Here is a 15,872-nt window from a genome sequence, read left to right as displayed (position 1 = left end):
GTTTGTTGTATTACCAATTTTTAAAATAAACTATTATTTAAGAATTGGCTAAATAAAAAAAGCAAACTTTTTTTTAAGCAAAAATAAAATTGGGGTTGTTTCTAGGAATTATTATAAACTTGATTTATGTATTTATATGTCGCGATAATCCTTGAATGGCCAATACGCGCGTATAGTATATTGTATATAAATACATATATATGCGAAATCTATATTTTTCTTTTTTTTCCTTTTTTTCTTTTTTTTTCCTTTTTTTTTCCTTTTTTTTCATATAATATTATAAAAAACAAGATTGAAACATAATTTGTATTAATTTATAATTTTGTCAAAATCACAAAAAAAGGAATGTAAGGAATGTATAGGAATATGTGCAAAGCATATTCATGAAGTAATATGTTTACTAATTTTCCTAACTTGATAATTTAGTCAAATTAAACTAAGCTAATTTTTTTACATAGAAGATGTTAAGAATGGAAATGTTGCTTAAAAACTGTAAATTCACAAAAAATGAGTGACAATTTGATCATAACATATTTTCTGCATACATAATACATCATAATTTGGGGTAACGCGTTGTGATTTTTTTTTTTTTTTTTTTTTTTTCACAAAATTTTTCTATTTATTTGGTTATTTATTTATAAAATGTTTAAATCGGTTTTATTTTTTTTCGACATTTTTTTATTTTTTGAAGTATAATGAATTAAAATTTCTCATTTTGTTCGTTCATTGCTTATCATCATATTTGTTGTTTTTTTCATTTTTTTTTCATTTTTTTTCCATTTTTTTTCCATTTTTTTTCATTTTTTTTTTCCCATTCCCTTTTATTTTTATTCCTATATATATATACATACATTCCTATGACAAGTGTAAATCAATCAAGAGGGGCTTCTGGGGCCTTCGTTGAATTTCAAGTTGTGATATTAACAAATGATGAAAATGGGTTTTCTTCTGAATTAAATGAAAATAGATGTAAAGGGTTATTAAAAGTTAGTAATAGATGTATGATTTATTATATAGTTAAAAATATAATAGAACAAAAACTTAAATATATTACAATTGTTGTTAATAACAAATATTATGATGATATGGTAAAATGTATTAGTGAAGAGTTTCCTGATAATTATAAATTTGATGATAAAAAAAATAAAAATAGTTATTGTATAGATATAGAACCATATACTACTGATTCTAATGACGAAATCGGATCTATTCAATGCTTGCTTCAAATAAGAAACAAAATCAAAGTAACATCCCAAAAACGAAAAAAGCGAAAAAAGCGAAAAAAATGAAAAAAATGAAAAAAGCGAAAAAAACGAAAAAAATATTTCCAACATATAATTCTCATTTTTGATGTTTTAGAATTATCAGATATAATTCAATATTTATTATCATTTTTTTTTTTTAGTCCGATTTTATAGTTGTTAACACAGACATTTTTGGATTTGTCGATTTCCATTCTTTAGCAAGTATATTTATAATTTCAGAAAATGTTAACTATATAAAACTTGTATATTATTACACATTTCCAATAATTATAAATATTTCCCATTTTATTTTTTTAATAGATTTATTTCGAGGGGAAAATGCTTTATGTGCTTTGTTATTGCTCGAAGAAAATGATGTTAATAATAATAATAATAATAATAAAAAAAAAAAAGAAATTGCAGATGAGTATTTAAATTTAGAAAATAATGTATGGGTATGCATTGATAAAAATAGTAAAGTTGTGAGCATATCTGATGCAGTATCTATGAAACAAGATGGAAAATTAAAAATACCAAAAATAAATTTGTTACATCATAAAAAATTTATATTAAAAACAGATTTGGTGGATAGTCATGTATATATTTTTAAGAATTATGTATTAGATATAATTGAAAAAAAAAAAAAATTTTCTAGTATTAAGGTAGCTAAAAAAAACAAAATTACACATATCCGATTGTATTTATTGTCATACTAGTATAGTTCTATGGTTCTATATTTTTTTTTTTTTTTTTTTTTGCTTTTTTTAGTATGACTTAATTCCATACTTAGTAAATATACAGAATATGGGCAAAGTTGGGGGTAAGGATATGCACATGCTTATATGTACATATTTTATATATATGGCTATATGTACATATTTACATATATGGCTATATGTACATATTTATATATATGGTTATATGCACACACATGTTTGACTTCATTACTATCATAATTTCTTTTTTTTAATCAGAATATTACAACAAATCCGAATTCAAATTCAATATGTACAAGACACTAATTAATGAATATTCCGCTGAGCAATCTCAGAACGAAAATGTTGGAAATGAAGCGAATTCAAATGGGATGGCTAATGTGGTAAGTCTTTTTCAAACTTCAAACATATGTCTATATCACCCTTATTTTATTAATTTGTTATTTTATTTTTTTATTTTTTTTTTTTTTATTTTTTTTTTTTTTTTTTTTTTTTTTCTCATTTTTTATAGAATGAACATATTGAAAATGTTGTTTGTTATGTCCAACCCAAAATGAATGGTTTTTGTCAACGAATTAATAATATCCCCAATTTTTTTAAGGCAAATTTATTGGTATGTTTAATAAATTATCCAACAAATTATCCAACAAATTGTCCAACAAATTATGATTTAGTAAAATAGCTATTTATACAATGGTGTATATAGCTATATATATATAGCTGTATATATAGTTGTATGTATATAGCTGTATATGTAGATTATGGCTAGCTATGATATATGTACTTATTATACTCCATTTTCCTTTTATCAGTTTTGTGTGGCTCGTCACGAACAATTAAAAGATGTTGTACCTCCCTACTTTTTTTTCCCTTATAGTGATAAAATTCAATCGGTATGAAATATAAAAAAAAATAAAATAAAAAAAAATATAAAAAAATAAAACAATTCCAAACTATACCTTTGAAAAATATACTTTTTTTCACACACATTTTATATGATATATTTTCAATACAGTATAAAGATTGTATAATTGGAAGTGGGTTTGAACATGAAGAAAATGTTATTTTGAAAAAATCTGTTCTTGGTATGCTCACTAATTTTTATTATATAATTTTATTACCCTATATATTATGACTGTACATATTTTTTTTTATTTTTTTATTATTTTATTATTATTTTTTTTTTTTTTATTATTATTATTTTTATTTTTTTTTTTTATAGGTAAAAATGTGAAAATAAAAAAAAATTCGAATATAAATAGATCAATTTTGATGGATAATATAATTATTAATGAAGGTTGTCAAATTCAAAATTCGATTATTTGCAACAATGTTGTAATTGAAGACAATTGTAAGGTGAGTTCACAAAAAATAACGAAAAATAAAGAAAAATAGGAAAAATAACGAAAAATAGGAAAAAGATTTATACCGAAAAAACAACTCGTTACAAGTATATCCACCATTTATCTTCGTTCAATATATTAGACTGCTTAAACTGTTTACACTATTTACATATATGTGCATATTTTCCTTTTTTATTTTTTAAGCTGATTGATTGTATAGTTCGAGAAAATTGTGTTATAGAAAAAAACAGTATTTATGAAAAGGAAACCCTACCCTTATTTATTTCCTAATATTTAATCAGTTATTTTTGTTATTTTTTTTTAAAACAATAAATAATTTGATTTCTTACTAAATATATATTCCCAACTCTTTTATTTATTAGTTTTTTTTTTTTATCATGTCCTATATAATTTTTTGCTTTGTTTTATCATAGCATTTTTTTTATTTTTACTTTTTTCTACTATTCGACATTTTATGGAAAATAAATATTTTCCCTATAATAATTCATAGTTTTTTTTTTTTTTTTTTATGGATTAACATTTTTTTAATTCCCAATACCTTTAAAATTAATTTCTTATATTATTCTTGATGATAGTTTTCGTACACCCTACGATACACACATATATATACATTAGTATGTATTATAATTATATATATATATGGTTAGTATGTATATTATACATACATATACTTAAGCTATGTATAAGAGCCAACCAAATAGAGTGGTATATATAAAAAATATATATATTTTTTTAAATTGAAATATAATAATACAAAAAATTTTTGATAAATAATAAATAATAAAAATTATATAGAATAAATGGGATATAAAAAATAACAAAAAATGAAAATATAAAACTAAATATATGGGTTTTCACGAACATATTATATTGTGATGGTAATATATATAAAATTATTTTATATACTGCTTATTAATTTTTATAAATATACAAAATGAAGAAATAAATAAATTAGAAAAATATGACTTTTAAATACTGATAAGGGGAAATTGTTTGAAACTTAATAAAAATTAAATATTTTTTTTTGTACTACATTTTTATATTATATTTTTTTTTTTTTATATATTATTGTTTCACTATTTTGGAATGACAAAAAAATGCTACTAATTTATTGAATATTACTGTTATATATATACGTTTATTTTATTTTATTTTCTTCATTTCTTTCTTCATTTTGTTCATTTTTTTTCGTCATTTTTTCTCTTCATTTTTTTTGGCTTGTTAAATTAAACCATGGAATCAAATGAAAATGATCAAAATGAAGTTAAAAATAAATCTGAAGAAAGTTATGACGAAAGGGATTCCAAATATAAATCACACATAGGACGGTACAGAATATTTTTTTTTAGATTGCATATAACATAACATACTATACCTATTTTAGAATTTTCCCTATTTCAATATCTATGCCCCATAAAAAATATGCATTATATATATCATATGTTTGCAATTATTACCCACAATTCGTGGCTATATTTATAATAAAAAATAAATGTTTCCGTATATGTATAGTTGTTAATGTATCATAGGAATAGTTCCAATTTGTTGCTCCTTTTTTGTTTCATTTTTTGTTTCATTTTTTGTTCCCTTTTTTGTTCCCTTTTTTGTTCCCTTTTTTGTTCCCTTTTTTACACATTCATTTTACTTCTCTTCTCACAATTTCAGACATTCGAAGAAGGAAAATTCCAGAAAAAGAAGTCGATCAAAATCGGATCAAAGAAAATCATCAATTGTAAATAATGAAGATGATCCTAAAAGTGATATACAACGAAAAAAAAAAAGTGATGCAAAATCAGAGAGCAATGAAAATTCTGAACAAGTCGAATCAGAAAATTCAAATAATTCCAGTTCGGATGAATATAAAAGAAGAAGAAAAAGACATAGTAGAGAAAAAAAAGAAAGCCGAAGAAGTATAGAAAGAGATAGTAGCCGGGGAAGACACAGCCGCCGAGACCGTGATAGGGATCGTGATAGAGATCGTGATAGAGATCGTGATATGGATCGAGATAGGGACCGAGATAGGGACCGAGATAGAGATCGGGATAGGGACCGAGATAGAGACCGAGATATGGACCGAGATAGGGACCGAGATAGACGAAGAAAAAGAAGACCAAGATTAAATAGAAATATATCATCATCTCATGAAAGATCAAGATCAAGAGAAAGAAGAAGAAGAAGATTACAAGCAGAATGTATAAGAAGAGCAGGAGGTTTTAAAAAATTAGCAGATATGGAAGGACATGAAACTACAAATGTTTTTTGGGATGGTTTTCAATGGGTAGCCAAAACAAATAATAATAATAGTAACCAATTAGACCCAGCTATTATGAATTCAACTCGAAAATTACGAAGATTATATTTTGGAAATTTACCACTTCATTTAGGATTAACTGAAAATGCATTCCAAGAAATAGTATGGGATGAAATGAAAAAAAGAAAATTTTGTAATAATGAAAATATAAATCCAGTATTATATGTTTGGTTTGCTAAAGATAAAGGAAATTATGGTTTTGTTGAATTTTCAACTGTAGAAGAAACTGAAAAAGCTTTAACAATGGATGGTATGTTATGTAAAGGGATTGCAATAAAAATATCACGTCCTAATGACTATTCGACGAGTTCTGTTAAAAACAATCAAAATATATTAATGAATAAACAAAATGTTAATCTCCTTGCTGCAATTAGTGCAAACTTACAAGTGGGATTACAATCTTCAGCAAACGTTACAGATAATAATGTTAATCTTATAAATTATTCAAATGGAGGAAATAATTTATATGGAACTAAACCACTTCCTCCCCCTGGCACCCCACCAGGAACATCATCTTTATCTGTTCCTAAAGAAATGAATAATTCAAATATACAAACAAAATATTTAAGAGTTTTAGAAATTGTATCTCCAGAATCAATTAATGATGAAGATTATGAATCTATATTAGATGATATAAAAGATGGGTTTCATAATCAAGGAATTATTATAAATGCAGTTTTAATAAATCAAAAATATTCAAACAATACCCCATTCAATATTGGGGATGTAATTATTGAATTTGAAAATCCAAATTCTGTTGAAAATAGTATCATCACAATGTCAAATAGAAAATATGAGGGAAAACCAATACGCATGACTAAGTTAGATGAAAATGCATACAATACATATGTAACACCAATAATTGAAAAAATATACGACAGGAAAAATGACAGAAGATGACAGGAAAAATGACAAAAAAAATGACAGAAAAAATGATAGAAATATAGTTTATCCCAAAGTTATTTATATATTGCATTTATTGCGTCCTTTTTATCTTTTTTTTTTTCAAAATGAAAAGATTTGAAACATGTTAGTCATTGAAAAGGGAAATAAAATAATAACACTTACAGATATATACATGCACACATTTTTCTATATAGTATAGTATAGAAGTTTGTGGCTTTCTTCCAATTGTGGTTAGCTTTGAAAATAAATTTAATTTACGTTTTTTTACTGTTAAGCTTATTAATAATTATTTTATTTGTCACTATAATATTTCATCACTTTTACTACATTATTTTGCAATTATTCATTTTTTTTTCATTTTTATACACAAATATGCAAATACATAAATAAATGCGTTCTCGCATGTACGTAAATGTTCATATTTTTTTAAGCCTAATTTTATTTACTTAATTATTTAATTAATTTTTTTTGAAATACACAAACTTTATTACTAATCCTAAAAATAAATTTAATTTATTAAAAAAAGACACACATATATGCAATGTATATATTAGCTATACAAAATGTGTGTTTTCTCCATTTCCACTAAAAGCTAAATAGCTTTTTAAATGTGAATTACGTTTTGAAGAAAAATTCAAATTATGATTAGGGGAAAATTATGTTATAATTCATAAAAATCGAAACTTGTCATTATTATTATTTTATTATTATTATTATTGTTATTGTTATTATTGAGATATAGCTTATAGAGACGTGTTAAGTATGTATACCAAATTATTTTTCGCCTTTATATTTATTTTGGGAATTATATTTTTTGCCTTTTGTTTTTTTCGTCCCTCCTTAACAAAAAATGAACGAAAAAGCAAGAGACGCGGTATTCGAAAAAAAAAATGAAGAAATGACAACAGTCTTAAATAAAAATATTTTATTCAAAGAATATAACAATGCAAACGATTTAAAAGATACGTTTATAAATATAAAATCTGATTATAGTATAGAAAGTGAAAAGGAAAAAAATAATATATCTCTATTTAATGTTTTAAAAAAAAAATTAAAGGGAGAAAAAGGTTGTACCAGATTTTTAATTATTTTTAAAATATCAAATGATGAAAATGAAAATAAAACAAAAATCAATGATATAATAAAAAATATTATTAAAGAAAAATATGAAACAATTACAGGGGTTTGTCTTTTTGTTAACATTTATTTCATCATTTTATTAGAATCCCCTGATACAAAAAATGTATTTAATTTATTACATGACATGACAAATATAAAATATATATCGGAGCTAAAAATACTTTATTTTAGTGAATTAAATAAACAAAAAATAAATGAAGATTTCTATTTTTTTGAATATAAAATAGAAGATCAAAAAGGAATCCTCACTGAATGCAATTTTGTAGACGAAGTATGTGTTAGCCCCCTTTTAGCAAATTTATATATGTATACTGTTAAATTATATTTTTTTAATTTTTTAAGAAAAATTTGCTTAATTGACAAGCCAATGAAATTATTTTTATTTTCTCATTTTCTTGAAATACAGATATGGGATTTGTACATAAATATCCTTAATTTATGTTGCTTTATAAAAGATAATGACAAAAAAGATATTTTTGAGAAAAATGAAAATTTAAAGAAAAATTTTTCTACTCTTTCAAACTTTTACACCAACATTGCAAATGAGTACATATGGAAAATCGACGGTACTAAGTAGATGCATGGCACATCCACGCAATTACACAATTGCACAGTTACATAATTACACAATTGCACAGTTACATAATTACACAATTGCACAATTACATAAATATGTGGATATCTAACTCTCTCCATTTTTATAATTTTTTTTGCAGAGTTTTTTTCTTTTTTCACAAACGACTTCAACTTACCAATTGACAGTTTTACAGATGATTTTTTGGATTTCTGAAAAAGATTAAAACATATATTAATGGGCAATGATATTCACCATGCGCAAATTAATATATCTCTTTCGAATATGCGAACCGAAATGGGGTGCATATATTAATTTGTTCGATTGAGTCAGTACATTTTGTTTTCATACTAATTTTTTTTATTTATTTTTTTTTCATACTAATTTTTTTTATTTTTTTTTTATTTTTTTTTCATACTAATTATTTTTTTTTTTTTATTTTATTATTTTTTTTTTTTTTTTACACATTTGGTTATCCTTGGTATTGTAACTCTTCATTTTTGTGATTTATATTCAGATATAATTTTGGTAATCAAGCCATTTTTTATTTTTATATCTAAAGCAGTTTTAAGTAATACATCTAATTCTACATGTTTTGATAATACCTTAAGTCTATTTAGTATTTCCTCAAATGATTCTTTTAATATTTCTTCTTCTTGTAATTTAAAAAATGCAAGAGCTACTTTAAAAAGAAAAGTATAATTATGTATAAAAAAAAAATCCCATATTCGTATTGCATATAAAATATTTATGTTATAAGAAAATAATGTTATAAACCATTGAGATGCATACATACTTGAGTGAACATTTTCTTTTTCTAAATGGTTATATATTTTTGGAAAAAAATGTAATAATAATTTATCTAATATATATAAATATTCATTTAATAAGGGCATACTAGAAGAAAATAAATCATTTAATTTATATTTATCTATTAATGCTATTAACATATAAAAAGAATCTTCTTCATTCATATATAATATAAATGTCGCAACTATAAAAGCCATTCCTTGACAATATCCTAAATCTTGATTATAATTACTATATGCTTTTAAAACATTAAATAATATTTTTTGTCCTTTTTCATAATTATTTTTAAATAATATATGTTTTGGATATGTTCTATTTATGTCCTTTTTAATAGAACTTTCATATTTATTGGTTATGCTTAGATAATATTTATATCCTTTTTCACATTTATTACTCTGATTAATATATTCTGAATTATTTTCATTATTATTTATATCTTTATCAGCATAAGTTCTATCTTTGTATACATATGATTGAAGTAATATTTGCCACACAAACCCTCTTAAATAATCAGGAATACCTTTAACGATTTCATTTTTTATTATACTATTTATTTTTTTACTATGTTCTGCAAAATATTTTTTTTTTTGAGATAGTGACATAGTCATAAATGTTTTTTTTTTTAAAATTAAATCAGTAGAAATATATGTAGGCATGTGATTATTAATTAGGGGTATTCTACAAATGTTAGAACTTAGATCTTCATCATTTTTTGAATTATTAGAATAGATATTATTCTCATTTTGAGAAATTTTCATATGCTTTTTTTTATCTAATACATTTTTCTTTTTTTGTATATATTTATAATAGATATTTTTTTTTTCATTTTTTAAAATATAATTTTCTTCATTATTACAATCGCTATCTATATTTCCAATCATGTTATCATTTATTTTGTCTTTTTTAATCTGAATTGATTTTTTGGTACCATCCCCTATTATGTTATCAATAGAAGTGGGATAGCAAGGCACATTTTCATTTCTTCCCTTTTTAAAATCACAATCATTTTCAGATAAATTATCAAAATTAAAGCATATTTTATTTTTCACACTTGGACTTATTTCATTTTTTTCAGGGTTACTTTTAAAAATATCAAAATTATTTTCTTCATTACTTTTCATAGGCTCATCTTTTCTTTCACTGTGTGTTAACTTTTCGTTCATATAATAATTGTTATGTTCACTATAATTGGAATTTTGATCATGTGAAATATTATGATTATTTAATTTCATTATTATAGGAGCATATTCCTTTTTTAAACTATCGCCAACTATCTCGAAATTGCTAAAATTTTCGATATTAATTAAATTATTTTTTATTTCGCTATTAATTAAAACATTTTTTATTTCGTTACTAATTAAATCATTTTTTACTTCGTTATTAATTAAACTATTTTTTACTTCGTTATTAATTAAACTATTTTTTACTTCGTTATTATTATTATGACCATTTTGTTCAATTCCACTCTTTATCAAATGGTTCTTTATTTGTATTTTTTCAAATTTGTCATTCTTTATCATTGTTGTTGCATTTTGTTCACGTGTTTTATTTAAGTTAAAATAATTATCATAAGATATGGTAGAGTTCAGAAAACGAGATAATTTACTTTTATTGATATTATAATCCTTCGGTTTTTGTATTTTATTATCCGTCTTTAACCTTTCATTTTTATTTTCTTTCATTAAGGATGATTTTTCATTTTTGGTAAATTTTAGCATTATAATTTCTTCTTGAATTATTTTTTTCAAATAAAATAAAGTTTTCGCCTCTTCATCAATATATTTCCATGTTTCAATTTTCCGAATTTCCGACACAAAATCCTTAACATCGTTATTTGTTTCCTTCATTTTTGTACAATTTATTTTTTTTCATGTTAAAAAAAAGAGAAATATATATTTTTCATTCGCAAGTTACACATTTAAAAAAAAAAAAATGTATATATATTCAAAAAGTTAATTAAAATGTTATTAGGACAAAAAAAAGTACAACTTAAAAATATTGGTAATTTAAAATTACCCTAGCCACAAGCTTACATATATTAAATAATAAAATTAATAATACTATATATAAAAAAAAATTAAAAAAATTATGAACAAAAAATATATGTGTATGCACAAGTGTATTTGTTCATACGAATTTATCACAATTAAATTTTTTTTTTGAAAAATAAATATGACTGTGCATAAAATATTTGATTTATTTATATATTTTTTTTTTTTTTTTTTTTTTTTTTTTTAATTTTTTTTTGGCATTTGCCATATTAAGAGATAGTTGCTAGCTGTAAAAACGGAAAATATATTTTATGCATGTGTAAAATAATATACAATATGATTGTAATATAAATGTTGCATTAGCATGGATATGCATAATATACTTTTAAAATGACACTTAATAACTTACTTGTTATAAATGCGGCTCTGTTATATACCCATTTAATGAACAAAACATTATTTTCGATTTTTTTCTTGCATATAAAATTGCCATTTATATCCCAAATATGGAGGTTCCCATCTTTTCCACCTAAAAAATATAAACAATGGAAATGTAAACAATGGAAATGCAAACAATGGAAATATAAACAATGCGAATGTAAACAATGGAAATATGAACAATGCGAATGATAAGTTGCCAAAAAAATACACTACATCATAATGACAAATCGGTAAATAAAATAACACTAGTATATACAGTTACAAATTGAACATACCCGATAGTACGTAATTCGAATCAAACGAATAGATTGGGTATGATATGTGAAATGGCAAATTTGTAGGAATATTTTCATAATTAAAATTATAAGAATATAATAAATCCCCTGTATATGCATCCAATGTGTAAATATTATTATGTTTGGTAGTTACAAGCATTTTCTTTTCATCAACAGAAAAATCAATATGAGTGCAAATATTTGTATTGTCTGTTATTTTTGAAATATCAAAATTAGCAAAATATTCGTCATTATAATCATCTCCAAAACAACTACATAAATAAATCGTATTTACATTAGGTGTATATGCATATATAATTCCTGTTTTATTATAGCTAGCTATACAATGTTCATTTTGAACTTTTATATTAAATAATAATGATTTATTTTGTATATGATATATTAACAATTCTTTGCTCTTTAATGATGTTATAAATATATGAGTATTAGGATGTAATGCAAAACTGTTATCATTAATTTCGCTTGTGAATTCAAATATGTGTATTGTTTTTTTATTTAATATATCGAAATGATATATCTTACATTTTTTCCTATTTTCATATGCACTAAATAAACATTCTTTAATTTCAAAATTTATGCAAGGTTCTTCGCTTTCTTCTAAAAAACTTTTCAATAATTTAATATCGTTAATAACTATATCTTCAATTTTATATGTTAACTTTTCTTTTTTTTCATTTATATCATATATTTTTATGACATTTTTTGTATCTGTTGTAGCAATTATATTGTTTAACACGTCTATACTCGATATATATCCCTCATTTTGAAAAGCTGCATATATATCAAATCTTTAAATGAAAAACATGTGAAAAAATAATTAGCTAAATTACATTGGATGTGGATTTAATAATTAACAAAGCTGTAACAATTGATATATATCAAAGAGCATATATCATTAAAGTATGGACGATGCACACAAAAAAAAAAAAAAAAAAAAAAAAAAAAGTGTTGATGTATTTTATTATTTTTTTCGTACTCGTTAATGTTTATTTGATTCATGTTCAGTTGGATTTTGGTTATTGTATTCTTTGAAAATTGTTGGATTAAAAAAAATGAACTTATAGTTGTGCATATATATGTGTTTTCAAAACAACCAAATATGCGTCATATGTTAAATGTTTTAATTTATATATTTTTTTAATTAAAATTTTTATACATTATAGATAGATTTGTATTATTTTATTTCATATTATTAAACATTAGTATTCTTTTCTATCGTTTGATATATACAATGTTGTAAACAGTAGCTATCAATTAATGGGTAAATAAATAATTGTATAATATACTTATATATATTATTTATTTAACATTATTGTAATTTCCATTTTCCAAGTGTCATTTTTTTATTCATACAACATTTTCTTAAACATTACATTAGTTATATGTATTATAAATATATTATTTATCATGCTTTCTTAAATTGTGAAACAAAATAATAATCTATATTTTTTTGTAAAGTTTTATACTCGGGATTCTGTATATGTATATGTATATAACAAAAAAGAAAACATACCAAGGATATAATTTATTATATGTTATTAATATGTATATAATTTGTTTATATAATTGATATAAATTTTCTAAAAAAAAATGCATAATTGAATTATTCAAAATTCCATATAAAAAATATACGAATTAATAACGTGTGCATATATATAATTATATTAAAGTTGCTGCTTAAATAAATACACTTTTTTTTTTTTTTTTTTTTTTCTTTTTACCCTTAATTTGTTAAATATTTTTTTCCTTTCTTTTAATTTTTTTTAAACTTTTCCACAATTGTATTAAATTTTTTCTTTAATTATATATTACATGTAATTTATATTTTTTTTTTTTTAACTTTAACTTTTCCTCCATGAACATATTTTCCCCATATGTAATTATACATATAATATACAATTGCAAATTAAGTATAAATAGTGTAATGATATAAACTTCCATTATATATTTTCACAATTTCGAATGTTATAAGAAAATTACAGAATAATATTATATATGTATGTGTATATTTAAATATTTGTTTAAATCAATGCTTATGTAAAAAAAAGAAAAAAAAAAAATATATAAAAAAAAGGTGATGAAATGGCAATGCCATTAAATTGTTTAAAAAAAACACACGGATCCTTACCATATAATATTAACCATAAGGTAATAAATATTTTCAAACGTACTTTAAATAGATATGAAAATAAAGATAAAAATAAAAATACCAAAATGAATATCATTAAATTGTATAAATAAATAATTGATATAAATTGTATTTTAAATGTATTGTTACACATTTTGTCCACTCGTTTGACATGTACCATGGTTATAATTCCTTTTGCATATTTTTTCCTTTTCCTAATTTTTGGATGTATAGATATTGGGAAATTTATACAAAATTAACACAAATGCAACAAAAAATGGAATAAAGACCGAAATTATAAATGAAAAGGAATCATATAAATTAACTCAAAATATCGACCCTGGAAATATCGAATACAAATATTGTTCCTATTTAAAGCCAATGGAAATAAAAGGAATTAAAAGAGCTGATCGTAAATTTGATTATAATAGTAGTTATGTATTTATGAAAAAACAAAATGATTTTAAAGATGATTTAAGCAAAGCAAGTTTATTAACAAAATATTTATATAACGGGATGAAAATTCCTTTACCTCCCAAGAGATATAAATTATCAGAATATGTAAAAAATAAAGCTCTCAAAAATAGCACATGCAACGTTTTTTACTCTACACCCCTTTTTGCCCTTTAATTATCATCTTTTTTGTATCGCCATTTTCAAAATTTGTAGGTTGATGTTAGGATAGACATGTTTTCCCCCATTATTGTTTGCAGTGTTATATGCCTTCCATTTTTTTTTACAGGATTTATGTAAGTGAACACAAATGAACACTCAGATTGCTCAGCAAAATCAAAGCCAAGAGAGAAATATATACACATGCATACGTACATACATATATATTAATTTTTATTTTTATTTTGTTTTTATTTTGTTTTTTTCTTTAGGTGGTCTGTGCCACAGGGCGGGTCAGGACATTAGCCATTTTAAATACTTCTTGTTTATTTTTTCAGATAGATATATGTGGAATTGCATATGAATGTTGAAAAGGGTATTATTTTTTCCCCCTATTTATATTATTGTTTTAAGGAGGAAATTTATGATAATTATGAAATTTATGATAATTGTGATAAATGTGCGAATATTATGTATAATCGTATCTTAGTGTATAATAACAATTTTAATCGCAATATTTTTTTTGTACATTTTCAAATGCCATATGAGAAACTATATATATATATATATAGATATATATTTATATATATATAGATATATATAGAGATATATATAGATATATATAGAGATATCCAATTTTTAACTCAATTCATATTATACTAAATATAATCGAAATTGCAATATATGTAGAAAATAGAAAGACGAATATATTGTGTATTAGCATATACACATTTATACTGAATTATTTATTCATTATTTTTTTTTTTTTCTATTAAAATGAAAAAAATATACCTTATTTGATTATACAACGTATAACATTAAATTAATATTTTTATAACTCTCTAAATAATTTCGTTTTTTGTCAAACATTTAAAAAAAATATTGTTCAATATATATTTTGATGTATATATATGTAATTATGGTGAGGTTATATTTGGCTAGATCTTTGTGTCCATTTAAGGAGGAAAATGTACAAACATGCCAAATTGTTAATCAAGTTTCAATAAGCATAATTTAATTTTTTATTTATCCTTGCGATTTTTGTTAAATACTTAAAAATGGTAAAGTAAAATGTGTGAAAAAATTGCTCCCCAAATTAACAAATATTTATATCGAATTATTCACTTGACTCCTTTCATTATTTCCTATTTTCCTTTTATTCTAATATATATATACAATTGTTATCGAAATTAGGTAAAAAGATATATACTGGCTTTTTTTTTTTTTTTTTTTTTTTTTTTTTCCGTATACAAAATATGGCGACACAATTCAGTGACTTAGGAAAGATCCATTTTATTTTACGACGATTAGTGAATTTCCACAATTTTCCATGAATTTT

The 15,872-nt window shown here is 22.4% G+C and overlaps 6 protein-coding genes across 6 annotated transcripts; 4 read left to right on the top strand and 2 right to left on the bottom strand.

Annotated features, from left to right (window-relative positions):
• Positions 1 to 857: 857 nt before the first annotated feature.
• Positions 858 to 3,594, top strand: PY17X_1346300 (translation initiation factor eIF-2B subunit gamma, putative; the record flags this gene model as incomplete). Its single annotated transcript, XM_022957221.1, has 10 exons — positions 858 to 1,244; positions 1,406 to 1,466; positions 1,566 to 1,906; positions 2,013 to 2,064; positions 2,219 to 2,340; positions 2,472 to 2,573; positions 2,773 to 2,853; positions 2,976 to 3,045; positions 3,183 to 3,316; positions 3,508 to 3,594. The coding sequence occupies 10 exons, from the start codon at positions 858 to 860 to the stop codon at positions 3,592 to 3,594; spliced, it is 1,437 nt and encodes a 478-aa protein (XP_022813675.1).
• Positions 3,595 to 4,557: 963 nt separating this feature from the next.
• On the top strand, positions 4,558 to 6,535 carry PY17X_1346200 (RNA-binding protein, putative; the record flags this gene model as incomplete). Its single annotated transcript, XM_724439.2, has 2 exons — positions 4,558 to 4,652; positions 4,990 to 6,535. 2 exons carry the CDS (start codon positions 4,558 to 4,560, stop codon positions 6,533 to 6,535), a joined length of 1,641 nt encoding a protein of 546 aa, XP_729532.2.
• An 856-nt stretch (positions 6,536 to 7,391) lies between these two features.
• PY17X_1346100 (conserved Plasmodium protein, unknown function) lies at positions 7,392 to 8,471 on the top strand (the record flags this gene model as incomplete). The annotated part of the gene is made up of 3 exons (XM_022957219.1): positions 7,392 to 7,952; positions 8,088 to 8,247; positions 8,398 to 8,471. The coding sequence occupies 3 exons, from the start codon at positions 7,392 to 7,394 to the stop codon at positions 8,469 to 8,471; spliced, it is 795 nt and encodes a 264-aa protein (XP_022813674.1).
• Positions 8,472 to 8,749: 278 nt separating this feature from the next.
• On the bottom strand, positions 8,750 to 10,912 carry PY17X_1346000 (GTPase-activating protein, putative; the record flags this gene model as incomplete). The annotated part of the gene is made up of 1 exon (XM_726113.2): positions 8,750 to 10,912. The coding sequence occupies one exon, from the start codon at positions 10,910 to 10,912 to the stop codon at positions 8,750 to 8,752; it is 2,163 nt and encodes a 720-aa protein (XP_731206.2).
• A 387-nt stretch (positions 10,913 to 11,299) lies between these two features.
• Positions 11,300 to 12,792, bottom strand: PY17X_1345900 (WD repeat-containing protein, putative; the record flags this gene model as incomplete). The annotated part of the gene is made up of 4 exons (XM_022957218.1): positions 11,300 to 11,343; positions 11,466 to 11,585; positions 11,773 to 12,581; positions 12,770 to 12,792. The coding sequence occupies 4 exons, from the start codon at positions 12,790 to 12,792 to the stop codon at positions 11,300 to 11,302; spliced, it is 996 nt and encodes a 331-aa protein (XP_022813673.1).
• A 1,083-nt stretch (positions 12,793 to 13,875) lies between these two features.
• PY17X_1345800 (conserved Plasmodium protein, unknown function) lies at positions 13,876 to 14,839 on the top strand (the record flags this gene model as incomplete). Its single annotated transcript, XM_022957217.1, has 4 exons — positions 13,876 to 13,941; positions 14,156 to 14,482; positions 14,591 to 14,670; positions 14,806 to 14,839. 4 exons carry the CDS (start codon positions 13,876 to 13,878, stop codon positions 14,837 to 14,839), a joined length of 507 nt encoding a protein of 168 aa, XP_022813672.1.
• Positions 14,840 to 15,872: the final 1,033 nt, after the last annotated feature.

This window comes from Plasmodium yoelii (assembly GCF_900002385.2).
Source record: "Plasmodium yoelii strain 17X genome assembly, chromosome: 13".
Taxonomy (NCBI): domain Eukaryota; phylum Apicomplexa; class Aconoidasida; order Haemosporida; family Plasmodiidae; genus Plasmodium; species Plasmodium yoelii.
The sequence above is the reverse complement of the archived record's forward strand: the minus strand, read 5'-3'. Positions and strand labels throughout refer to the sequence as shown.